The 27057-nt window shown below is 42.0% G+C and overlaps 1 protein-coding gene across 5 annotated transcripts in view; it reads left to right on the top strand.

The window, feature by feature from the left end:
- The window catches only part of TENM1 (teneurin transmembrane protein 1), a 1319062-nt gene that overhangs the window by 959824 nt on the left and 332181 nt on the right, over positions 1-27057 (top strand). For all 5 annotated transcript variants that reach the window (XM_073641092.1, XM_073641091.1, XM_073641090.1 and 2 more), the window contains 3 exons: positions 11755-11940; positions 20497-20520; positions 22102-22248. In XM_073641092.1, coding sequence (XP_073497193.1) covers positions 11755-11940; positions 20497-20520; positions 22102-22248 — 357 coding nt within the window. The remainder of the gene's footprint in view (positions 1-11754; positions 11941-20496; positions 20521-22101; positions 22249-27057) is intronic.

Here is a 27057-nt window from a genome sequence, read left to right as displayed (position 1 = left end):
GCTCTCATGCTGTACATAGTGGGGCTCTCATGCTGGACATAGTGGGGGGCTCTCATGCTGGACACAGGGAGGGCTGTCATGCTGGACACAGGGGGGTCTCATGCTGGACACAGGGGGGCTCTCATGCTGGACACAGGGGGCTCTCATGCTGGACACAGGGGGTCTCATGCTGGACACAGGGGGGTCTCATGCTGGACACAGGGGGGACTCTCATGCTGGACACAGGGAGGGCTGTCATGCTGGACACAGGGGGGGCTCTCATGCTGGACGCAGGGGGGCTCTCATGCTGGACACAGGGGGGGCTCTCATGCTGGACACTAGGGAGGGCTGTCATGCTGGACACATGGGGGCTCTCATGCTGGACATAGGGGGGCTCTCATGCTGGACACTAGGGAGGGTTGTCATGCTGGACACAGAGGGGCTCTCATGCTGGACACAGGGGGGGCTCTCATGCTGGACACTAGGGAGGGCTGTCAGGCTGGACACAGGGGGGGCTCTCATGCTGGACATGGGGGGCTTTAATGCTAGACACTGGGGGGCTTTAATGCTGGACACTGGGGGGCTGTCATGCTGGACACTTGGAAGGGCTGTCATGCTGGACATGAGGAGGCTCTCGAGCTCTCATACTGGACATGGGGGGGTGGGTGGTGCACATGCTGGACTTGGGAGGGCTGTGTGGGGCTCATGCTGGACATGGGAGGCTGTGTATGGCTCATGCTGGACACGGGAGGGCTGTGTGGGGCTCATGCTGGACATAGGGGGCTGTGTGGGGCTCATGGTGGACACAGGAGAGCTGTGTGGTGCTCATGCTGGACACGGGAGGACTCTGTGGGGCACATACTGGACATGGGAGGGCTGTGTGGGGCTCATGCTGGACATGGGGGGGCTGTGTGGGGCTCATGCTGGACATGGGGGGCTTTGTGGGGCTCATGCTCATGTTAATATTAATATTGAGCAGAATTCATTTCAGCCTATTGGTTCGGCCCTCCCCAACAGTCACGGTCTCTCATGTGGCCCCTCGGGAAAATTAATTGCCCACCTCTAGACTCTAGATATTACTTCATTCCTTTATGCTAACTTTGATATTTGGATTGATCAAGTAGCATCTAAAAGATAGCTGGCTGTGAATACCTTTGTTAATGCCACACATGTACGGTAATGAAAAATACATAGGCCCCCCACATTCATAAGGTTGTTGCTCGGACGTAGAGGCCCATGTGACCCTGCTAGGGTCTATAAAGATATATTTTCTTCTTCTTCTGTATTGTTATCCATAAGTCCATTTTTTATATCTGCATGACATCCATTTTTACACATAGGCAGTTAATAAAATGTATAAGATCAAATACAGTTTCCTATATTAATAACAGCGATGTATCCATAAAGCTCAGATGATTCATGTGGGACCCAATTTTCTTGACTTGAATAGGCGAATATCATCCGAAATACATAAATGTTTTTCACACAGAAACCCGGTCCATGTGAAAAAACTGTCATCTGAACATCGAATAACATTTGTCTCTGGCGGTCCCTGTGCTATTCTAACATGTTTGTATAATACGATTGTTTTTTGTTTTGTTTTTTAATTCTGATTTCAGACAATGTAAGTGCCTGAATGATAACGAATCAGAAGCTCCAGCTTATGTCATTTACAGGGTGAGAGTGATGGTGGTGCTCACCTGGGGGGGTTGTGTAAGGACGTAACACCTATAAGAGCCTTAGAATCTGTGGCTGGCGGTCCCGTGGCTGGAGGAAAAAATCTTCCAGATAGCAATTCACTTTAGAGAAGAGATCACGGTTCCTGGGCTGCGCTTGTGGAAATGAAGAATCCTCCATGGTATGAAATAAGGTTTTTATTAACCAATGTATGTTTCTTTTTTTCTTTTGTTTTTTTTACCTCGAAAAAGGCATTAGTCCGGCGCCGAAACATGTTGGTTAATAAAAACCTTTATTTGATACCATCAAGGAATCTTCTTTTCTGCAGGCACAGCCCAGGAACCATGATCTCTCCACTAAAGTGTTTTGCAGTTCTTCAGCCCCTATGTGGCGTCTGCAAAAAACACTATATTCTCCACTATTATTCCTACTCTATATTACAGCATCCAATGGAATATGCCATGCAGAGCGTTTTCTGGAATGCACAAAATAACACAATCATTTTGAAATCTTAATGTATACAGCGGGTGACATTTTTATGGCAGAATTGCTTTCTAATTACTGATAGATTTCGGCTGGTATCATGACTTTCAATGTCTTTTTGCACCTCCCTTTCTTCATGTGTTCAATACTTTTTCCCTGTGTCATTTCTCATTATTACACATAACTTATGGACATCTATGGTTTGATTTCTTTGCCTGTGTGAATTAGATGGGTTGTAACCAACAACTGGTGAGAACTTCATGTCAATAGCACCTTTACAAATATATTTACTTAGAAAATTGGTCAATATTTATTTCACTGTATTATAAGAAAGCATCTTACAAACTCAGAGCACCAGAGACTAAAGTTTTGTTGCGTATGTGATAAATGTCAGATCACTGGGGGCTCTCTAATTGGCAATACTACAAAATACCAGCGCAAGGGTCACTTCTGTTGTGATTGAGCGGTGCCACATGGCTTTGAAGAACTTGGCTAATTTTTTTTGTCCTACATACAGGACTGTTGCTTTGCAGCAATGGGATCTTGGCTTCAAACCTAATCAAGGACGGCAACTGCAAGGAGTTTGTATATACTCTCTGTGTTTGAGTGGATTTCCTCCGTGTTCTCCGGTTTCCTCCTTCGCTCCATAGACATACTGATAGGAAATTTAGATTTTTAACCCCAATGGGGACAGTGATGATAATGTCTATAAAGTGCTGCACTATATAAGTGAGTTGAGTTAAATAAATAAGAACTCATGAGCAACAATGCTGCTCCACACATCCACAGTGAAAAGGATCCCCATTTTCATGATTTGTGGGGGTTCCAGTCTTAAATGGGTTATCCAGGACTTTTTTTTTCTATGGGGCTAAGGAATGGTCAGCAGCTAGTTGGTACCTGCCTATTCTGCCCTATAGTCACGGAGAGCAAGCACGGACTACCCGTTTCGGTGATTCTCCTGCTTTCGATGTCACATTGACAGAACACCTCCTTCATTTCTTCTCCACTCTGTTGGCGGGTGGTCACTGCTGACATCATGCTGATTGACAGCCGGTCAGCCGCAACCTAACTGCGGGAACTGGCTATTAATCAGTATGACATCGTTAGTGAAGCCCTGTCAACACAGCAGACCGGAAGAGAAAGAACTGCTCTGTTGACGTGAGGTCAAAAGAAGCAGGAGAATCTCCTCCAGAGCCTGGCAGAACTGGCAGGTGGTCAGCAACTACAGTGCTGGCCAAAAGTATTGGCACCCCTGCAATTCTGTCAGATAATACTCAGTTTCTTCCTGAAAATGATTGCAATCACAAATTCTTTGGTATTATTCTCCTCATTTAATTTGTCTTCAATGAAAAAAAACACAAAAAGAATTGTCCTAAAGCCAAATTGGGTATAATTCCACACCAAACCTAAAAAGGGGGGTGGACAAAAGTATTGGCACCCTTTGAAAAATCATGTGATGCTTCTCTAATTCGTGTAATTAACAGCACCTGTAACTTACCTGTGGCACCTAACAGGTGTTGGCAATAACTAAATCACACTTGCAGCCAGTTAACATGGATTAAAGTTGAATCAACCTCTGTCCTGTGTCCTTGTGTTTACCACATTGAGCATGGAGAAAAGAAAGAAGACCAAAGAACTGTCTGAGGACTTGAGAAACCAAATTGTGAGGAAGCATGAGCAATCTCAAGGCTACAAGTCCATCTCCAAAGACCTGAATGTTCCTGTGTCTTCCGTGCGCAGTGTCATCAAGAAGTTTAAAGCCCATGGCACTGTGGCTAACCTCCCTAGATGTGGACGGAAAAGAAAAAATGACGAGAGATTTCAACGCAAGATTGTGCGGATGGTGGATAAAGAACCTCGACTAACATCCATACAAGTTCAAGCTGCCCTGCAGTCCGAGGGTACAACAGTGTCAACCCGTACTATCCGTCGACGTCTCAATGAAAAGGGACTGTATGGTAGGATACCCAGGAAGACCCCACTTCTCACCCTGAGACATAAAAAAGCCAGGCTGGAGTTTGCCAAAACGTACCTGAGAAAGCCTAAAACGTTTTGGAAGAATGTTCTCTGGTCAGATGAGACAAAAGTAGAGCTTTTTGGGAAAAAGCATCAACATAGCGTGTACAGGAAAAAAAAGAGGCATTCAAAGAAAAGAACACGGTCCCTACAGTCAAACATGGCGGAGGTTCCCTGATGTTTTGGGGTTGCTTTGCTGCCTCTGGCACTGGACTGCTTGACCGTGTGCATGACATTATGAAGTCTGAAGACTACCAACAAATTTTGCAGCATAATGTAGGGCCCAGTGTGAGAAAGCTGGGTCTCCCTCAGACGTCATGGGTCTTCGAGCAGGACAATGACCCAAAACACACTTCCAAAAGCACTATAAAATGGTTTGAGAGAAAGCACTGGAGACTTCTAAGGTGCCAGCAATGAGTCCAGACCTAAATCCCATAGAACACCTGTGGAGAGATCTCAAAATGGCAGTTTGGAGAAGGCACCCTTCAAATATCAGGGACCTGGAGCAGTTTGCCAAAGAAGAATGGTCTACAATTCCAGCAGAGCATTGTAAGAAACTCATTGATGGTTACTGGAAGCGGTTGTTCGCAGTTATTTTGGCTAAAGGTTGTGCAACCAAGTATTAGGCTGAGGGTGCCAATACTTTTGTCCTGCCCTTTTTTGGAGTTTTGTGTGAAATGATCAATGATTTGATTTTTGCTTCATTCTCTTTTGTGTTTTTTCCTTGCAAGCAAATTAAATGAAGATAATAAGACCAAAGAATTTGTGATTGCAATCATTTTCAGGAAGAAACTGAGTATTATCTGACAGAATTGCAGGGGTGCCAATACTTTTGGCCAGCACTGTACCTGTCGGTAAGTTCTTGGCCTATCGGAAAAGAAAACAAAAAAGTCAAGGATAACCCCTTTAAGATCCCAAGCAATCGGGCATGAATGAATTATATCCACCCTGTAATCTTCATCCTCCTTTCCTTTTAATAAAAATCAATAACATGTTCAGACTGCTCGGTCCTTTGTTTGTACTTGTCTCTCGGCCAACATCAGCCACTACGACATGTAAGACCCCCGCCTATCAGAAATGTATGATTTATTTGAAATATCAGATTTTTTTTTCTGCGTTAATCAGAGCAGAAAAGGGATCCATAGGAGGTTGGAGAAGCAATTGCAACTTTCTAGAAGTCCGTGAAGTTCAGCGAGAAAAAGGAAATCATTTGTATTGCAAAAAATCTATTTCCTTTTATTCATTGGATTGAAACAAAGCCCACTGTGAATATTGATATTAGCTCCGGAGGGGGTCTATATGTCTAGGCACTTCCACCTGAACTACTTTGTATTTTCAGTTGTATGCTACATGAATGGGATGTTTATCTTGAAAAGCATATTGAAATGGAGAAAACCCCACAGGTATTGAGCAATAATAGAAGGGGAACTAACATTTATTTTACATTGTTTAGAAAACAAAATATCAGAAGTTGTTTCTCGCTTTAGAAGTTGATCTCATTGCAGGTAGAGATGGAAGTAAACAAGCAGTAGATCCTTTATGTCCCTTAGCAAAATCTTCTTTTACATCCCGAGAAGAAGCCTTTCAAATACACGTCTTCTGGGGTCAGCCTTGTCTGGATGCAGAAAATGAATAATAAAAGGAAGTTGCAATGAATAAAAGCTTTCATAAGACTGCTGGAGCGAATGAGAAATGACACCACCGTTCTCCGAGTTGTAAATTGCCCAGCTGCTAACAGTTTGTTTTTATTTCCGCTCACTTTGTCGGAACAAGCTGCAATGTGAATGTTATCGATGGGGATTTTAAATTAAATTGTTAAAAGGGGCTGTCTCAAGTTTCACAAATGGGTGAAATTGTGAAGTTCTTGTAAAAACTTGCAACTTTGAAATTTCGCCCGTTTTAAAAACCCTCTCCACCCTTAGGTCTCGCTTGCATTGCAATATTTTCGGTCCGAGTGCTTTCCGTGAAAAAAACAGGCAGCCCTCGGACCAAGGTTATTCCATGATTAGTGCAGATAAATGATTTTTTTTTCACTGACTGAATCGGTGTGTGAAAAAAATCACAGCAGGCACTAGTTTCTTCCGTAAGGCTGTATGCCTAAGATTCGGATTTAATGCGTTTACGCGGCCGCATTTCCGCCGCGAAAACGCATTAAAAACGTTTAAGTTGTCTGCCGTGTTTCCCAATGATAATCCGCATGTGCTGTACACATGCTGCGGAAATATCCGCTGTGGATTATCATTGCGGAAAAATCCGCAGCACAACCATTTCTTGTGTGTAATCGCGGCAAAATCGCCGCCATTGACTTGCATTGAATCGCATAACATCCGCATGTATACATGTATGCATGTGGATGTTATGCGGCTCAATGTGCGGGTCTGGAGAAGGCACCCAGGCACCAACCCAGGCACCATTAGTAAAAAATAATTAAAATGTAAAAAAATTAAAAAAAAATGTAATACTTACCCCTCCGGCAGCCCCCCGGTCTCCTCTCCGGTGGCCCCCGGTCTCCTCTCCGGTGGCCCCCGGTCTCCTCGGCGTCCCGCGGTGTTCTGAAAGGACCTGCAGTGACGTCATTTAGGCATGTGATGGTCACGCAACCGCTGCCGTCAATGCAGGTCCTTTCAGAACAGCGCGGGACGCAGAGGACAGAGGATGCCACCGGAGAGGAGACCGGGGGCCACCGATGAGGTAAGTATTACGGGGTTTTTTTATGTTTTAATTCTTTTTTTTATTATTACACGTCTTCTGGGGTCAGCCTTGTCTGGATGCAGAAAATGAATAATAAAAGGAAGTTGCAATGAATAAAAGCTTTCATAAGACTGCTGGAGCGAATGAGAAATGACACCACCATTCTCCGAGTTGTAAATTGCCCAGCTGCTAACAGTTTGTTTTTATTTCCGCTCACTTTGTCGGAACAAGCTGCAATGTGAATGTTATCGATGGGGATTTTAAATTAAATTGTTAAAAGGGGCTGTCTCAAGTTTCACAAATGGGTGAAATTGTGAAGTTCTTGTAAAAACTTGCAACTTTGAAATTTTGCCGTTTTAAAAACCCTCTCCACCCTTAGGTCTCGTTTGCATTGCAATATTTTCGGTCCGAGTGCTTTCCGTGAAAAAAACAGGCAGCCCTCGGACCAAGGTTATTCCATGATTAGTGCAGATAAATGATTTTTTTTTCACTGACTGAATCGGTGTTTGAAAAATATCACAGCAGGCACTAGTTTCTTCCGTAAGGCTGTATGCCTAAGATTCGGATTTAATGCGTTTACGTGGCCGCATTTCCGCCGCGAAAACGCATTAAAAACGTTTGTTAAGTTGTCTGCCGTGTTTCCCAATGATAATCCGCATGTGCTGTACACATGCTGCGGAAATATCCGCTGCGGATTATCATTGCGAAAAATCCGCAGCACAACCATTTCTTGTGTGTAATCGCGGCAAAATCGCCGCCATTGACTTGCATTGAATCGCATAACATCCGCATGTATACATGTATGCATGTGGATGTTATGCGGCTCAATGTGCGGGTCTGGAGAAGGCACCCAGGCACCAACCCAGGCACCATTAGTAAAAAATAATTAAAATGTAAAAAAAAAAAAAAAAAATGTAATACTTACCCCTCCGGCAGCCCCCGGTCTCCTCTCCGGTGGCCCACGGTCTCCTCGGCGTCCCGCGGTGTTCTGAAAGGACCTGCAGTGACGTCATTTAGGCATGTGATGGTCACGCAGCCGCTGCCGTCAATGCAGGTCCTTTCAGAACAGCGCGGGACGCCGAGGACAGAGGATGCCACCGGAGAGGAGACCGGGGGCCACCGATGAGGTAAGTATTACGGGTTTTTTTTATGTTTTAATTCTTTTTTTTATTATTGATGCTGCATTTAAATCAGTATAACTTGGTCACACTATATAAAATCCTTGCCGGTTGCATGGATTTATATAGTGTGACCAAGTTGTCAAGCACTTTCCAAGTAATGCTAAAATCGCTTCGAAAAGCGCTTGATAACCGGCATGCAGAAATGCATGCAAAAACGCTTAAAAAAAACGCTTCTCCTGGCAGAAAAAATGCATGTAGAATCCGTATGCGTTTTTTTCTGCCTTCTGGACATTTGTCAAGTCAGCAGTCTTCCCCATGATTGTGGAGCCTGCTGAAATAGACTAAGGGACCTTTTTAAATGCTTAGGAAGCCTTTGCAGGTGTTTTTTGTTAATTATTCTAATTTACTGAGATAATGACTTTTGTGTTTTCATTGGCTGTAAGCCATTATCATCAACATTAACAGAAATAAACACTTGAAATAGATCACTCTGTTTGTAATGACTATATAATATATGAGTTTCACTTTTTGTATTGAAGAACTGAAATAAATTAACTTTTTGATGATATTCTAATTTAGTGAGATGCACCTGTATATGATCGTATGAACCTTCCCTTAGAGGGAGCCTAGCTTGTCCTGAAATGTTATTTCCTTTCATATATAGGGGTAATTTGCAAGTAAATATTGTTTCAATCCGGTTTAGCCGGCTTACTGGGGCAGGGTACCAAGCAGATAAAAGAGGCTAGTGTAGAGCAACTAGACTGGAGTGAATAGGTATAAATTATACTCAGAAAAGTAATTTAAACAGCATTTAAAGCACCACTCCAGCGTTTGTTTTTATTACACCCTTGGAGTGGTGCCTTAAATCTAAGTCTTTTTCCCCGATCTCATACTCACCTACCGCCACCTTCATTCTTTTGCAGTGTCGCTCCTATCAGTCTCCGACGAAAAGTGACCTTCGAAAGCTCCAGTGTTTCATGGGGCGCATCAGAAGTCACTTTTCAATACATCCCAATGAGAGTCCTATTCTGGCTCTCATAGACTTGCATTGAGCTCTTGTGACGTAACTTTTGACTTCCGGCTGTCAGAAGTTACGGCCATAAGATGGCACTGCGGGAGCAGAGTGGCATCAGTAAAAGGTGAAGATGCCGAATGGTGAGTATAAGAACGGGGACAGTGGGTTTAAATTTAAAGCGCCACTTCAGCGTTTTTTTTCAGCCCTGGAGTGGTGCTTTAAGAACAAATGCATATAAAAAACACCATATTCCGTTTTATTGACTTGGGTACCTTGTTACCTAGATTTATTCAGTTTACTTCATATGAATTATGACATTTTCAGGGATAACAGCTGTTTCATTGCAGATTTTATACTGGACTGATTACTTGGAAATAAAGGACTCACAATATCCTTTATCTGTATTAAGTGGTGCCCTCTCTCCCGTTGCTGCCCAGTGTTGTAGTGTAGTCATTTTTTTTTGGGGGGGGGGTTGCAATTTAGTAGATAATAACTCTTTAGTTCTTGAAATGAACAAAAAGCAAAAAGATAAGCCAATAACATGTTTCATGAGACCTACAAACCACCAGACTGCATACATAATGGTTTTAATCTTGAGTCATTAAAAATGGAAGCATAATGGGTCTACTAAGAATGACGCCTTGGAACCATTTTAAAGTGAATCTGTCTGCAGATTTTTGCTATGTAATCTGAGGATAGCATGATGTAGGGGTTAGAACACTGCATTCAATGATGTGTCACTTATCAAGCTTTTTATCATTGTTTTAACATTATCATTGCTGTGACTAGCTGGTGTGTGCTTGCAAGTCCGACTCCACCCCTTCCTGTGATCAGCAGCTCACTGTCTATAGATTATGTACATACAGAGCCTGGTGGGGGCGGTGTTAGCTTTTCAGCTCTGCTTCATGCTAAATCTAAGAACTCTGATTGTGTCACAACTACTGCACCCAGTAATCTAAGTGATACATCTTTGGATTCAGGGTCCCTTTGCCTACATCAAGCTTCTCTCAGATGATGTAGCAAAAACCTACTGACAGATTCCCTTTAAGTTCTTTTTACATGGCTGACCGGCAACATGATACTACTGGTGACCAATAAACTTTTACCGGTCAGAGGTCATTCGAATGCCTTTTTACGCAGGAAGAGCAAAGAAAACAATGCGCACTGAGTGATTTAAACGACATCACTCAGTGCACATAGTCCGCCATGGTTCTCGACAGTACGAGTCCTGTTTACACATGATCTTTATGCTGTGCAAGGTACTCACGAATGAACACTGCCAAAAACAATTATCTTGCGGTGTAAAAGGGAATCTGTCAGCAGGTTTTTGCTATGTAATCTTGAGAGCTGCATGATGTAGGGACAGAGAGTCTAATTCTATTGATGTATCCTTCTGCTTTGTATAGTTTTGCTAGAATCCCTGTTTTTTCTGTTGTTTATGTAGCAGTGGTCAGAATACTGAGCTGTGTATGACCCCGCCCACACCACTGATTGATAGTTTGCCGGCAATGCACAGTGTACACAGGAAGCTGTCAATCAGAGGTGAGGCGGGGTTACACAGATTAGTCTGACTGATCTGCACCTGAGACCTGGCCAGGCAGTGATAATCTCCAACTAACAAAACACTGATTGTATTGAAACTACAACACAAAGCCTAATAAATGACACATCAATGGAATCTGGATCTATTGCTCTATAATATGCTACTCTCAGATTAAATGCCAAAAATGCTACTGACAGATTCCCTTTAAGACTGTATTTGCAATTGCAACAATGAAAACACTTGCATTTTGAGGTACTCCATCCTCTTCTTCAGGATACAGCAACATGTGGCTGTATCCTGAAGAAGAGGTTGGAGTACCTCAAAACGCATAGACCCACACCCCGGAATAAATTGTTTCGATCCTATTGATTCTCTGCATTCCTTGTAAGATATTTTACAGCAGCGTGGAAGTCGCCTATCTCCCCCCACATCATATTTTAGAAATTCCCCACTGGAATAGCCCTTATTTTTGTGAGGCAGACATCTCTAGAATACTCATGGGAGAGAGAGTTATCAAAACCAGCAAGAATGAAAAGTGGAATTGTTCTTTAGTTTTCAAAAAAATCTCAGAAAAACTGATAGGTGGAATCTAATTAGTCCCTGCTCCTGTTTTCTTTGGTAACACTTTTGCTAAATCTTGTTACACGGTCCTCGTCATTTCATAAAAAAAAACTGTATAATCCCAACATATGACAGTAGCCACATAGGGAGAGCATGTCATATCACATATCACTCATTTCATTACCTCCGCACATGCTCCTTCTGTAATTAGCCTAAGTAGAGTCACGTAGTAGAAGTGGTTCAGCTGCCGCCAGTCTCTTCTTGTGTTTTCTATTTTATACACAGATCAATACATATTTTCTGAGTTGAGAAGTGATTTCTTTACCCTCCAGAGTGCATTTTCTGCTTTCCCATCTATCACGCTTCTAATGCTGGAAAACTGCCCAAGTGCAATACTTTGTTGAGTCTAAAGTTAACATTATAAATGTGACAGATTCCCAGTTGTCAACTAAGTGAAATTTGCATTACGGTTTGTTTTTCCTACAGAAAAAAAATCAGTTACGGGAAAAGCGCTACTTGTAATTGAATTTACTCCTGAAAATCGGTGTTGCTCTGTTATGCTGTGATACTCTTAATAAGGATTTGCATAGCTTTAACTACATTGGCAGAGGTAAGATTAAAGCTTCTGCATGCCATAATAACACCCTGTCTCATTATTGCTCCTCTAGAGCTGTGTGCGGTGGACTGTGGAAGTCACGGTGTATGCTCAGGAGGTGTCTGTCAATGTGAAGATGGCTGGGGAGGAGCCAGCTGTGAGGAGCGCACCTGTCACCCCAACTGTGCCGAACACGGCCATTGTAAAGATGGAAAATGTGAATGCAGCCCAGGATGGGAGGGGGAGCAGTGTACAATTGGTGAGTTACTTCCTAGTGTACTGTAAATGGATCTGCTGTGCTTACTAAGAAATATAGATCTGCCAAAATAATAATAATAATAATGATAATAATAAAACCTTCAACAAGGCCAGCCCTAATTTTCAAGAGAAACAAAAAAGAAAATGAAAAACTGACTGCAAAAATTGAAAAATTTTGTTCAGACAGTTATGTAAGGCTCTAAGGCAGAATTCACCCAAACAAAGGTTGGATGAGTTTATTTGGTCCTAATAACACAAGTTTTTATTTATTTTTTTTGTTTTTGTCACTTGTCGTTTTGACAGCATTATATTTTTTTTATTTTTCATAAACATGACTTTCTATGTATTGGATGTCATTTAGCTTGCAGGGCAGAGATAGATTTTTTTTCCGTTTTTTATACTATTAATTATTCGCACTAAATAAAAAGTGAAATTAAAGGAATCTCCCTGTTCTTTAAAATTGATGGCACCCTGGTAATCAGTTGCGTGAAGGGGCCATGGTGCTCCAGGGAGAGGCTCTGTCATGGAACGACAAGGGGATGTCCGGCGGATGGCACAACACACCGATACTACGAGATAATAGAGTGGGAACGGGGGCCCTAGCGGCAGGGAACGGACAATTCCTGACACCAACCTGTGGCTGTCCCTAAGCTCCCCTATCGTTCCTAGACGGGTCCTTCCCCCTGTGTGTGATCATGTGCCTAAACCCCCGCTGACCCTGGACTTAACTTGTCTAGTGCGTAGGCCAGCGAGATGCTAGCCTCACCGCTACAATAGGACAACACAAGGAAGGTAAGACAAACAATGGGAAGATAACAACATAAAATACACTTATCTCTCCAACAGAAAACATCACCGCTGCAATAACAATGAACACCACAAGGAAAACCACAAAGAGGTCAGCATAGAATGAACTATAACCGGCGGTCAGCTGATGGATCATGTGGCAATTTTAAAGGGAGGTGGGAGTGGCACCAACCAACCTCAGCTGACCGCTAACAAAAGGCTGCCAGCAAAAGACTAATATTAACCCTTGCTGGACCAAAGGGAAAAAAACTACATTTACATTACAGCATAACCAGAGCTGCCACGAACCTCCAAATTATTCGTGACAGGTTCATTCTCTTCTTTACATGGCTCTATACAGCAGAGCTCCATATTTCATGTAATAGCTGTGCTTGGTAGTGCAGCTCCATCCCAGTCCCACCAGTTGTTAAAATAAGTATGAAGCTTAGCCTGGTAAACAGTACAGGGGATATTGCACTCATAGAAATCATTCACACGCAGCAGAAAAAAATTCTCTGCAGATTTAAGAGAATACTGTCATTTTTTAAATCCACAGATCTGTCATGAATTTCTATTTTACCTATCATGGGCAAAATCTGCCTCAAAATTTACATCAAAGTTTGTTCAGTATTTCTTCTTTTTTATTTTAATGAAAATTATTTGCAACATGTGAACATGAGCTAACAGGGGACTTAAAGGATCAGCATCTGGTTAACAGTATCTCCATATGTTATTAAAGGGGACCTGTCAGAATATTTTAATAAAATCATTTATATGAACGTGTACCCCATGTAGGGTTTGGTATTCACTCAGCTGCTTGAGGTAAGCACAGGATACAGTTTGTTTAAAAATGTCCACGGCAGAGTTATTGTGACTTCATAAACCGCACTTGAAACGTAAACATAGCACAGTATTGTCCAGCACAGAGTAACAAAACAGCAAAACAAACAGCTGATGCAGTACTGTGGGTTCGCCCGCTCACAGTCAGTGTCCTTGAGTACAAACACGCTGGAGGTCTCCACACCTCCAGCCACAGACACTGAATGAGACTCTCGGTCTCCATTTTATACACATGCCCTGGGGTGGGAATATGTGAGCAGTCAATCCCTCCCGTCTCTTATGACCGCTCGTAAAAACTGGCCCTGATGCACCCTATTTGGGGCTTTATCATGCCTCTGCCTATGACATAGCCCAAATATCTGGCTTACATCCTCCATGCCCATGGCACATTTCTTCGGGTTGATGGAAAACCCCGCCTTCCGTAGAGCATTGAATATCGCCTGGACTTTGCTCAGATGGCTTCCCCAATCCTTGCTGTAGATCACGTATCATCCAGGTAGGCCGCTGCATACTTCTTGTGGGGAGCTAGGATCCGGTCCATGGCCCTCTGGAAGTTAGCTGGTGCTCCTTGCAACCAAAATGGCATCCTGGTGTACTGGAAACACCCATCTGGTGTTGAAAAGGTCATCTTCTCCTTGGCCTCTTGGGACATAGGAATCTGCCAATACCCTTTTGTGAGGTGCAGGGTGGTAATGTACCTGGCCGGCCCTAACCTTTCCATTAGTTCATCTACCCTAGGCATTAGGTACAAATCAAACTTAGAGACCTCATTCAGTTTCCTATAGTCATTGCAGAACCGCCATTCTCCATCAGGTTTCGGCACTAAGACTATGGGACTGGACCAGCCACTCTTGGACTCTTTGATAATGCCTAGCTTCAGCATATGCTTCACTTCCTTCGATATTACCTCTCAGCGGGCTTCAGGAATCCGATATGGCTTCATATTCACTCGGACATGAGGCTCCGTAAGCACCTCATGCTGTATGACCTGAGTACAGCCCGGTCGGTAGACCCGAGAACAGGTCCCTGTTCCGCTGCAGCAACTCTCTGCATTGTTGCTCTTGGACACGTGACAGCAACTCTGCCACCTTGACTTCTTCCATGTCGGTTTCAGTATTCGCCACCAAACACGGAGCTTCCATGGGCTCCCTATCTCAGCATGGCTTAATCAGGTTGACGTGGTACACCTGGTAGGGCTTCCTTCTCACAGGTTGGTGGACCCTATAGTTGACATTGCCAACCTTTTCAACCACTTCATAGGGGCCCTGCCACTTGGCCAGGAACTTGCTCTCCACCATAGGTAACAGCACTAGTACCCAATCCCCAGGGTTGAAGTGTCTCACCCTCGCCAATCTATTATACACCCTCGACTGTGAAGCTACCAACCTCAGTGATACATATCTCCCCTGATGGACATGTCCGGCGGCCATCTTACACTCATTTAAAAGATAAGTAAGTTAATCACTTTATTACCCCAAATGCTGCTCTGGTAGCAAGAGAAGAAAATTGAAGTTATGCCTGTAGGTACATTGGAGCGTGACGATGCACTTACAGCTTTTCAGTCTAACACTGTATTCATAATCCTTACCTAGCAGCAACCTCTCCTGGCTGATTGACAGGTCAGTGGCCATATCCAGAGAAAACAACTTGTCAATCAACCAGCGGAGAGTAACGTTAGGTAGACAATACAGCATGAGGCTGAGAAGCTGTAAGTGCATCGTCACGCCCCATGCACTTCAAGACACAAATTGAAAATGTGGCTTTTCGCTATCTAAGGGGTTTATAAAGGGATTGACTGGCTTATCATTTAAAGGGTTGCATAATCATATTAATGGTTTGGATATTGAGAGGTAAATGTTTTTTATAGCTACCCTTTAAAAGTAGAGATATGGTTGTACAGGTGGTCCATATAAATAACTATAAATAACACATGTCACCTTTTAGTACATTATAAGGAAAAACAGTGGCCAAAAGTTTCCATTATGTTTGTCTGGAAACACTTCCTGCCTTTAGTAAGTGTGCTGAGCAATTGGGGTGTAAAGGTGCAAGAGTTGGAAGCAGGGACTGCACCTCCTTATGGCCGAAGGGTTCTTGGCTCCCCAACAAGACTGACTTAACTCAGAACTTCTTAGAAACAATTCGATTTCATCTACAGCTTCTTCCAATATGGAGGTGCAATATCTATAATAATGTGGTGGAACAAACTGCTTGTAGAGCACTCTCCTATTTACAGAATAACCCGGCAACCAAGAGAGAAACCGGATCAATACACACGTCCCTCTGGGAAAAAAAGGCTGTAAAGGATACACTCATTCCACTATTTGGCATTTGGTGTGGATTTTTACTCTGGATTTCCCAGAAATCGACTAGCTGAAGTTTATGCATTTGCAATACATAAGGTGAAGAGGACAACAAAAGAAGAAAAAATCCACAACAATAGATGTAAAAAAATATATATAAAAAATATTTTAAACAAAACTAATGAAAGGAACTAAATGGAAAGCATTGTAAAGTGCTAAAGTTTATTAAACAATCACTCCCATCAAAGCTTTTATTTTCTTAATATATTGCAGTCATCATATTATATAGCACTGTGTAATTACAATTGCTAATTTTGCCCTTCTACTCAGTTAATGCTTCTTTTTTCCATTATGTCTATGACATCACGTGAATAAACACAGACTAGCTGAATTCTTCTAAGCTCTACGTATAGACAGAAAGCCTCTTTTCCCTGCATGAGTCATAATTAGAAATACAATTTTACATTACTGCAAAGTCAATCAGCCCAGCTCCACCTACTCTTCAACTCCTGACCCAGCTGCTCCGCTCCTCCCCCTGCCAGGAACTTTGCAGTGATTTAGAATTGTAGTTTTAATGATGATTCATGCAGGGAAAATAGGCTTTCTGTTTCTACATAGAGCTTAGAAGGATTCAACTAGTCAGTTGTTAATCACATTATGTCATAGATCTGATTGAAGAGCAGAATTAATTGGGTAGAAGGGCAAAATGAGCAATTGTAAGTACACAGTGCTGTATAATATGATGACTGCAATATATTAAGAGGATAAAAACTTTGATGGGAGGAGGAGTGCTTCTTTAAGTTAAAGAGGTGGTCAAGCATAGGACAAAAGTCTGCAGGCACTCTATGTGACTGGAGGCTGCTGAATTGTGACAGTGTGCAATGCGCACAGTATCAGGATTCCCCAGTATTTCCGGGATGAGCAGGCGGTTACATGACTGTACGCATATGATTTGACTAGACTCATTTGTCTTCTCTCTATTCACTTCTGTTGAATGAAGATGGACATGCCTTTTCGGCACGTGACCGCAAGGGTGCAAATCGCATACATGTAGTCACGTGACGGCTTGCACCTGCATTACTGGGAATCATGACAGTGTGTGCAGTAAGAGGTTACAGTCACATAATGTGGCTACAGACTTTTGTCACAAGCTCCGTCATCCTGTTCCATAAATGTGACTGATATTTTTAATGGCAAGAATCTAAGAGTCTAAGAAAAGTCTGCGGGGCTATTCTTGCTGTCAGAAAATAATGAAACTCTGATTTCAACCTGGCAGATTGTGTAAAAGTCAAAAGGGTCCATTAGGATCTATCAGTATTTGTCTGGAGATGGATCCCGCAGAATCTGTGCTGCATATATGAAGATGAAATGTAGAAAGCATATTGGATATTCTAATGTACAATAATAATTAAAAAAACAGAAATATAAAATAAAATATAGCATTTTTCCTTCTTACATGCAAAATTTCAGACTAATGATTCATGCCTCCAGGCCTTCACTTTGGTAAAACAAAACAAGGAAAAGAAACTTTCTAATGACTAATTACATTTCAGATTTATATTTTAGTCCTCAGATTCAGATTCACAAGCAGTGAAGCTGTAATTGGGATATATCTGCTGTCATGTATTACTGTCTATGTTATGGCATCCCATCATGCAGTGTTTTTAGCATAATTAATATAGTGAATAATTGTCTGTATAGAACTCAGAATTCATTTACATAATACAGCTTAAAACCTTTAAAGAGAACCTGTCACATTGGAAATGTAACCTTCTCTGCAGGCAGCATGTTATAGAGCAGGTGGAGCTGAGCAGACTGATATATACACTGTGTTCTAAATTATTACGCAAATAATATTTTCTCAGATTTTCCCAAATTACCTATATGAATTGCAGTCATTGTAATTTTCCAGTCAAATAACTATTAGAGTACAATTGAAAGGTTTTTGTACAAACTGCCTATGATAACAGTATATTTTTAAAAAAATAAAACACTCAAACTGCACTCAAAATGCATGTTCCAAATTATTATGCACAGCAGAGTTTTCAACCTTTTCATTTTAATAAAGAGCAAAAAAATGATCATTTTTGAAATTATAAGCATTAGCAGGTTATTACAAACTGAAATCAAACAGTTTTCAGCTCAAAACTTTATTCTAGGTGATGTAACATTTGCACATAGGACCCCTTGTTCGAAAGGAGCTTCTGAACTCTGTCATTCATTGAATTTGTCAGGTTTTGGATGGTTTCTGCTTCAATTGTTTTGCATGAGGACAGAATATCCTCCCAGAGCTGTTGCTTAGATGTGAACTGCCTCCCGCCATCATAGACAATCCTTTTGATGATGCTCCAGAGGTTCTCAATGGGGTTGAGGTCAGGGGAGCATGGGGGTCACACCATAAGTTTGTCCCCTTTTATGCCCATAGCAGCCAGAGATGCAGATGTGTTATGTGCAGCATGAGACGGGGCATTATCATGCATGAAAATGATCTTGCTGCAGAATGCACGGTTCTTCTTCTTGAACCATGGCAGGAAGTGCTGTTTGAGAAACTCAACATACATTATGGAGTTCATCTTCACCCCTTCAGGGATCCTAAAAGGGCCGACAATATCTCTCCCCATGATTCCAGCCCAAAACATTACTCCACCTCCTCCTTGTTGGTGCCGTAGCCGTGTTTGCATGGGGTGTCCATCAACCAGCCATCCTCCACTCCATCCATCTGGACCATCGAGATCATTTCATGCATGATAATGCCCCGTCTCATGCTGCACATAACACATCTGCATCTCTGGCTGCTATGGGCATAAAAGGGGACAAACTTATGGTGTGGCCCCCATGCTCCCCTGACCTCAACCCCATTGAGAACCTCTGGAGCATCATCAAAAGGAGTGTCTGTGATGGCGGGAGGCAGTTCACATCTAAGCAACAGCTCTGGGAGGGTATTCTGTCCTCATGCAAAACAATTGAAGCAGAAACCATCCAAAACCTGACAAATTCAATGAATGAGAGAGTTCAGAAGCTCTTTTCGAACAAGGGGTCCTATGTGCAAATGTTGCATCACCTAGAATAAAGTTTTGAGCTGAAAACTGTTTGATTTCAGTTTGTAATAACCTGCTAATGCTTATAATTTCAAAAATGACCATTTTTTTGTTCTTTATTAAAATGAAAAGGTTGAAAACTCTGCTGTGCATAATAATTTGGAACATGCATTTTGAGTGCAGTTTGAGTGTTTTATTTTTTAATATACTGTTATCATAGGCAGTTTGTACAAAAACCTTTCAATTGTACTCTAATAGTTATTTGACTGGAAAATTACAATGACTGCAATTCATATAGGTAATTTGGGAAAATCTGAGAAAATATTATTTGCATAATAATTTGGAACACAGTGTAGTTCTGTAGGGAATGCTTGTTCTAACTTTTCAGTCCAGTTGGCGATCCTCAGCAGTGATTAACAGCTGTCTCTGTATGTTCACTTATATATGGCAGGCTTAAAGGGAATATGTTATGAGCAAAAATGCTATTAACTTGCAGATATTGGGTTAATCTGCAGGTTAATACCATTACTAACCTGCCCGGCTCCTGCACGTAGCCAAACGCTGCAGGGAGAAAATGAACTTTATTTTCCCCAGCAGCATTCTGCTTTAGTCACGGGGGTTGCACCTGTGCGAGTTCAGTCACAAATATGAGAATAGAGATCGGCGGCTGTAATCGCGCTCCCCGCACTGACTGACAGCCGGACCCAATGCAGAGCGAGTGTCAGTCAGGGCCGGGGATGTAGTTACTGCCACCGATCTCTATTCTCAGAGCGGTGACTGAACCCATGCCGGTGCCGCCCCTGTGACTGAAACCTGAACACTGCCGGGAGAATAAAGTTAATTTTCTCCCCACAGTGTTGGTATACGTGCAGGTGCCGGGCAGGTTAGTAATGCTATTAACCTGCAGATATTGTGTTAATCTGCATGTTAATACCATTACTAACCTGCCCGGCGCCTGCATGTAGCCGAACGCTGCAGGGAGAAAATGAACTTTATTTTCCCCAGCAGCATACGGCTTTAGTCACGGGGGTGGCACCAGTGCGAGTTCAGTCACCGCTATGAGAATAGAGATCGGCGGCTGTAACCGCACCCCTCGCACTGACTGACAGCCGGACCCAATGCAGAGCGAGTGTCAGTCAGGGCCAGGGATGTAGTTACAGCCACCGATCTCTATTCTCAGAGTGGTGACTGAACCCGTGTCGGTGCCGCCCCTGTGACTGAAACCTGAACACTGCCGGGAGAATAAAGTTAATTTTCTCCCCACAGTGTTGGGATACGTGCAGGTGCAAGGCAGGTTAGTAACGCTATTAACCTGCATATTCACCTCATATCTGTAGGTTAATAGCGTTTTTTCTGGTGACAGGTCCCCTTTAATGTCACTGATTAAGACTGCCCACTTGACTTAAAATCCCAGAATGAGCAGAGACATGAATAAATAAAACTTAGGTTATACTAAATAATCTTTCTCCACAAAACTATATACTGTATCAATTGCCTTAGCTCCCCTTGCCTGCAGATTGGACTGTGACAGGTTCCCTTTAAATCCTTAATTACCGATTTAATTGACTTTCTATGTTTCCCTTTCCTTTACAGCTCACTACTTGGATGCTGTAAGAGGTATGTTATCAGAAGCAAAGATCACAGAAAAATGAAATATAAGCCTTGTATCTTCACATATTATAAAGATCATTAGTAGATGCCAGTGAAGAAGCCAGACGCTAAATATTGTCTGTAAACATCTGCATTTGTGCAGCTCTTTAGCCTCGTGCAATCTGTTATTGCTTTGATTTTGCTGCACATCAGTACATACATTTTGATACCTCACCTTTATGGTTTGTGCAGATGGCCGTTTTAATCAGACGCGTGCTATCTGTGGTTTTGACTTGTACCCATGTTATCCTATGGGGCCATGCACGTCTGATTTTTTTTCCTCGGACCGAGTGGTCCAAGATAAAAGATCACAGCATGCACAATTTGCCTCTGCGAATCAAATGGCACTCGTTCATTCATGTCTACGGGTCCGTGAAAAAAATCCGCTTGCACCTGGGTGACATCCGAGTGCGGTCCGATTTTCACGGACTGAAACAATGGAGAAGGTGGTGAAACTTTTTTTTTCTCTCTGCCTCCAAGAAAATCGGATCCAACTCTGATCACAGTGCGATGAGCATAATTGGATGGAGAGAAACCGGTCGTCTGCCCCTGCCCTTAAAGTCAGGGCTGTGGAGTCAATAAGCCAAACCACCGACTCAGACTCCTCAATTTCCCTGACTTCCAACTCCACAACCCTGCAGCACTACTGAGCGTGTACATAAAATGCAGCACAGATTCATCTCAACTAAAAGCCGAGATCCCTAGATCAGGAACAGAACAGACATTTATAGGACATTTCATAACTTTCCCAAATTCTTATGGGAACATTTACAGCACATCCTGCATTGACCTATTGTACACAGTTTATTATATATTTTAGGAGTCGGAGTTGGTCCATTTTATTCAAACTCTGACTCCACCAAAATGGACACCGACTCCGACTCCACGACTCTGACTTCACAGCCCTGCTTAAAGTCACCATAAGTTCACGCCAGTCCACACGACTCTTATTCTCTACATGATTAAGGAATATTAACATTTTTAGCAACTTTTTTTTTCATTTTTGTTTAAGTACAAATACAAAGAAAAAAAAAAATCCTGCTGTTTTGTGTTTGTAGTTCTTCTGCACAGCTATGTGTCTCCATTAGTGTTGACCGAGCAGTGAAATGCTCTAGTGGTCAGTCCTCGAATCGAGCATGTCGGACGCTCGGATGTGCTCGACTCGAGTAGCGAGCATCATGGAAGTGAATGGCAAACTCGAGCATTTTACCGGAGGACGGGAAAATGATCTCTCTCTCTCGCCCATCGTACGCTCGCCCATCACTAGTCTCCATAGCTACACACCACACACAAAGCCTGGGTGATGTCAGATGTTCCTGATGTGCTACTTCTTTCTATAAAAGATGTAGTCACAAAATGGCATCACATCTATGAAGACTAGTTGCTTGATTTTTTATTTTTGCTGTTACGGGAGCATTAGAAATATTATTACAAAAGTCTACAAAGAGTTTAGAGATGCAGAGCATGCCCGTAAAAGAATTATATAGTGGTAATTCATATTATTAACTGGGTTATAAAGATAATGTTTTTTTCTTCACTTTCTTTAAGATGGTTGCCCCGGTCTTTGCTATGGCAATGGAAGGTGTACACTTGACCAAAACGGGTGGCACTGCGTATGTCAAGTTGGCTGGAGTGGAGCCGGTTGCAATATCATTATGGAGATGGCTTGTGCTGATAATATGGATAACGACTCAGGTACCTGTCTCTTTATAGATATGTATTCTTTGCCTTGATATTACTGAAAGTAAATTACTAGAGTATACATTTTAGGAATTTTTATAGAACAAAAAAAAACCTCTTCACTGATGTCCTGACACCGATGTCTGCTCCTTCCGGAGTTATGAGTCTGAAGAGCAGTGCCACCCAAAAGTTACTATCCCACTATGGATGTAGTCAAATTCAATGAGGTGTCCACCCTGGTCTCCATGCACCTCCATCACTTGGATACTAGGATATTTAGAATATGCCTTAAAGGGAACCTGTCACCAGCAAAAATGCTATTAACCTGTAGCTATGGTGTTAATCTGCAGGTTAATAGTGTTACTGTCCTGCCCAGCACCTGCACATAGCTGAATTCTGCAGGGAGAAAATGAACTTTATTCCCTCCACAGCATTCGGTTTCATTCACGGAGGTGGCAGTTACCACTCTGAGTATAGAGAGCGGCGGCTGTAATCTCGCCCCTGGCCTTGACTGACAGTCAGCTCCAATGCAGAGCCAATGTCAGTCAGTGCCGGGGGACGTGGTTACAGCTGCTGCTCTCTATACTCAGAGCAGTGACTGAACCAGCAACAGCGCCGCCCCAATGACTGAATCAGATTGCTGCTGGGGGGATAAAATAAATTTTCTCCGCGCAGCATTCAACGAAGTGCTGACACCGGGCAGGTTAGTAACACTATTAACCTCAGATTAAGCCCATATCTGCAGGTTAATAGTGTTTTTGCTGGTGACAGGTTCCCTTTAAATAAGTTATAATAACCGCAATACAGTGTATAGGTTATGTTGGACAGGCAGATTATCTACCCAAAGGGAGCACTGATCGACAATAGAGAAGCTTATTGAATGTGTCCGAATGATTTTCAGTGTGCTTCTTTATGTTAAAGGGCCACAATTCATAATTATATGTTTGCGGCATTGATAATTTGATGACACTATATGATAAAACTCCCTTTTAATATTCTACAGATAAACTTTTTGTACTCAAGATTTAGTATAATTTTTCTTTATAATGCAAACAGTTCTGACAAAACATTATTATTCATCAAGACCTGCTGTGTCTGATCTCCCGGTGTAAAGCAGTTAGATTAGGGTATTGTTTTCGGCTTTGCATTTAATGGTCCAACAAACACATCCCTTAAGTGTAAGCAGCTTCCTTCAGTCACGTGACCTCACACAGATTCCAAGTAAATGCAAGAAAAGAGCCGCATAATCCTTCTCCAGATCACACACAAGACTTGCAGATCTTGTAAGCTGCAAAATGTAGGGAGCACAACTTTCACCTGGATAGTGAGGATGAGAAAACACATTTCAGACAGTAGCTGTGAATATAGTGTTAAAAACAACGACTAAACTGCCAAGCTTATTAGAGCTTTGCCACTTGAAAGAAATCTGTCTGAAAGCATCATAATGTTTGGACGGAGACACTGATTCCAGTGATATGTCATTTACTGGGCTGCTTCCTGAAGTGTTGATAAAATCACAGTTTTATCAGCAAGAGATTATCACTAGAAGACTAGTAAACCTGCTGCCGTAAAGTCCTCCATATCTCATGAGTTTTTTATAACCCCGGCCCCACCACTGAATGTCAACTTTCTGCCTATGCACAGTGTACACAGAAGCTACCAATCAGTGGTGTGGGTGGCGTTATACAGAGCTCAGCATTCAGGTAATTGGAAGATTTGAAACAGAGAAAACTGTGATTTTATCAAAACTGCACCAAGATGCCCAGTAAGTGACACATTGCGGGAATCAAGGTCTCTGCCCCTACTTCATGCTGCTATCAGATGGAGTAGCAAAAACCTGGTGATAGATTCCTTCTAAAGGGGTTTTCGGTTTCAACTTTTTTCTTAATTAGTAGGGTTATAATGCTGGTACTCACCTTTCTCAGCTCCTCCACTAGTTAACAGATTTCTCTACAGTACTCATCACCGCTGCAGCCCATCACTAAACTAGGTGGCTTGTGCCATTTACATCCTTCAAGTCTGATTTACAGACATGATCTAATTTTCCACTACTAAATGTCTTCCTTACCCACTTCAAAAACGACCATTTCTTTTGTAACCTATACGGTACTATTCCTGTATGTTGAATTGTCAGGATGTATTGTGGTGTGTTTTTATGCTGCGTGATGTGATATTATGGGAGACGTATAACATATATATTGTGTTTTTATGCTGCGTGATGTGATGTTATGGGAGACGTAGAACATATATATTGTGTTTCTGTCTTATTACTATAACAATAGGACTAAGGTCTTGTAGTTCGAAATGCAACTTATTTCCTGTACAGTTGTAAAATGTGCATCATGTAAATATAACAGAGCACCTTGGATCAGTACTGCGGAGTACGGAGGGCCAGATTTTCTCATTTAATGCGATTTCACTAAGCTTTGCTTGCAGCAGCGAGGACCTGGGGATTAACCATTGCAAGCATGTGGAGATGTGAAGTTTATTTTTCAAACAGAAGGTAATATTCAGTGATGAAATATGGAATAAACTGTGAATGCACAGTACACAGAGGGGGATGAACAATCACTGGAGCGCTATGGCAAAAAAAATTGAATGGCCACAGACCTCGCCTTGTTTACTGTAGTAATGCAAAAATGGTTTTCTGCACAGCAGGGCATCCACAACATTACAGTTCTTATAGACAGCAATTGTAATCATCTTTCCCAGAAATGGAACATTTCTGCACCAGAGTGGGACATTTTTGAGTCCTACGGCACATTTTATGGCTGCTATGGATGCTGTGACATATACTGTAGATATGTGACCTACAACCCCTGGCAAAAATGATGGAATCACCGGGCTCCTCAATTCTGAGGTAAAAATTATGGAATCATGAAAAACAAACACACAAAAGAACACTCCAATACATCACTAGCATTTTGTTGCTCCACCTCTGGCTTTAATAACAGCTTGCAGTCTCTGAGGCATGGACTTAATGAGTGACAAACAGTACTCTTCATCAATCTGGCTCCAACTTTCTCTGATTGCTGTTGCCAGATCAGCTTTGCAGGTTGGAGCCTTGTCATGGACCATTTACTTCAACTTCCACCAAATATTTTCAATTGGATTGAGATCCGGACTATTTGCAGGCCATGACATTGACCTTATGTGTCTTCTTTCAAGGAATGTTTTCACAGTTTTTGCTCTATGGCAGGATGCATTATCATCTTGAAAAATGATGACATCATCCCCAATCATCCTTTCAATTGATGGGATAAGAAAACTGTCCAAAATATCAATGTAAACTTGGGAATTTATTGAAGATGTAATAACAGCCATCTCCCCAGTGCCTTTACCTGACATGCAGCCCCATATCATCAATGACTGTGGAAATTTGCATGTTCTCTTCATGCAGTCATCTTTATAAATCTCATTGGAACGGCACCAAACAAAAGTTCCAGCATCATCACCTTGCCCAATGCAGATTCGCGATTCATCACTGAATATGACTTTCATCCAGTCATCCACAGTCCACGATTGCTTTTCCTTAGCCCATTGCAATCTTGTTTTTTTCTGTTTAGGTGTTAATGATGGCTTATGTTTAGCTTTTCTGCATGTAAATCCCATTTCCTTTAGGCGGCTTCTTACAGTTCGGTCACAGACATTGACTCCAGTTTCATCCCCTATGTTCCTCATTTGTTTTGTTGTGCATTTCCTGTTTTGGAGACATATTGCTTTAAGTTTCCGGTCTTGACGCTTTGATGTCTTCCTTGGTCTACCAGAATGTTTGCCTTTAACAACCCTCCCATGTTGTTTGTATTTGGTCCAGATTTTAGACACAGCTGACTGTGAACAACCAACATCTTTTGCAACATTGCATGATGATTTACCTTCTTTTAAGAGTTTGATAATCCTCTCCTTTGTTTCAATTGATATCTCTTGTGTTGGAGCCATGATTTATGTCAGTCCACTTGATGCAACAGCTCTCCAAGGTGTGATCATTCCTTTTTAGATGCAGACTAACGAGCAGATCTAATTTGATGCCGTTGTTAGTTTTGGAAATGAAAATTTACAGGGTGATTCCATAATTTTTTCCTCAGAATTGAGTGATTCCATAATTTTTTCCCTCTGCTTGGTCTGAAAAAAATTACCCTTACTGAGTACCACATTTTTAATCTTGATTTCTTTTAGTGTTTCTTAAAGCCCTAAAGTTGCCATTTGAAATGACTTTAGTTTTGTGCCATGTCTGTGATCTGCTTTTTTTCAACAACATTAAACAACTGAATTAACATCCTCCGAGCCCGGTGATTCCATCATTTTTGCCAGGGGTTATATGAAGTCAAACTGTGGAAATGAGTAGCTGAAGTCTTCATAGATCTGCTGTTCAATCTGTGGTTCATCATTTATCATTGTAGAAACTCTAAGTATTTGAGAAAGATTTAGACCCCAATTCATAAGGTGTTTTGCCAGTTTTCTGGAATAAAACACCTTGAAATGTCCCCAAAATTTTGCGCAATTTGAAGTTGCGCAAAACTTTTATGACGTTTGGTGTTTTTTTTTGCCAGACCTGTCCAACTTTTCTAAAAAGAATGAAGCATCAGCAAGTGCCTATGCCCGCCTGTCTAATTCATTAAAATTGGTGCTACTTTAGTGGAGTAAATTTAATCAAAAATGTGCTAACCTTTCTGGCAGTGGCGCATACCAGTAGGAAGATGCACCTAATTCAATAAGTGGTGTGTGCCTCCTCATGAATTAGGCACATCTAATTCCAGTGGCCCTATTCATTTAGACTGGCATGAAAAATACCAGTTTTAATGTCTATCTGTCACAAAATTGTTG

This window comes from Phyllobates terribilis, unplaced genomic scaffold (assembly GCF_046119375.1).
Source record: "Phyllobates terribilis strain yellow unplaced genomic scaffold, ASM4611937v1 Scaffold_7__3_contigs__length_470593459, whole genome shotgun sequence".
Taxonomy (NCBI): Eukaryota; Metazoa; Chordata; class Amphibia; order Anura; family Dendrobatidae; genus Phyllobates; species Phyllobates terribilis.
The sequence above is the reverse complement of the archived record's forward strand: the minus strand, read 5'-3'. Positions and strand labels throughout refer to the sequence as shown.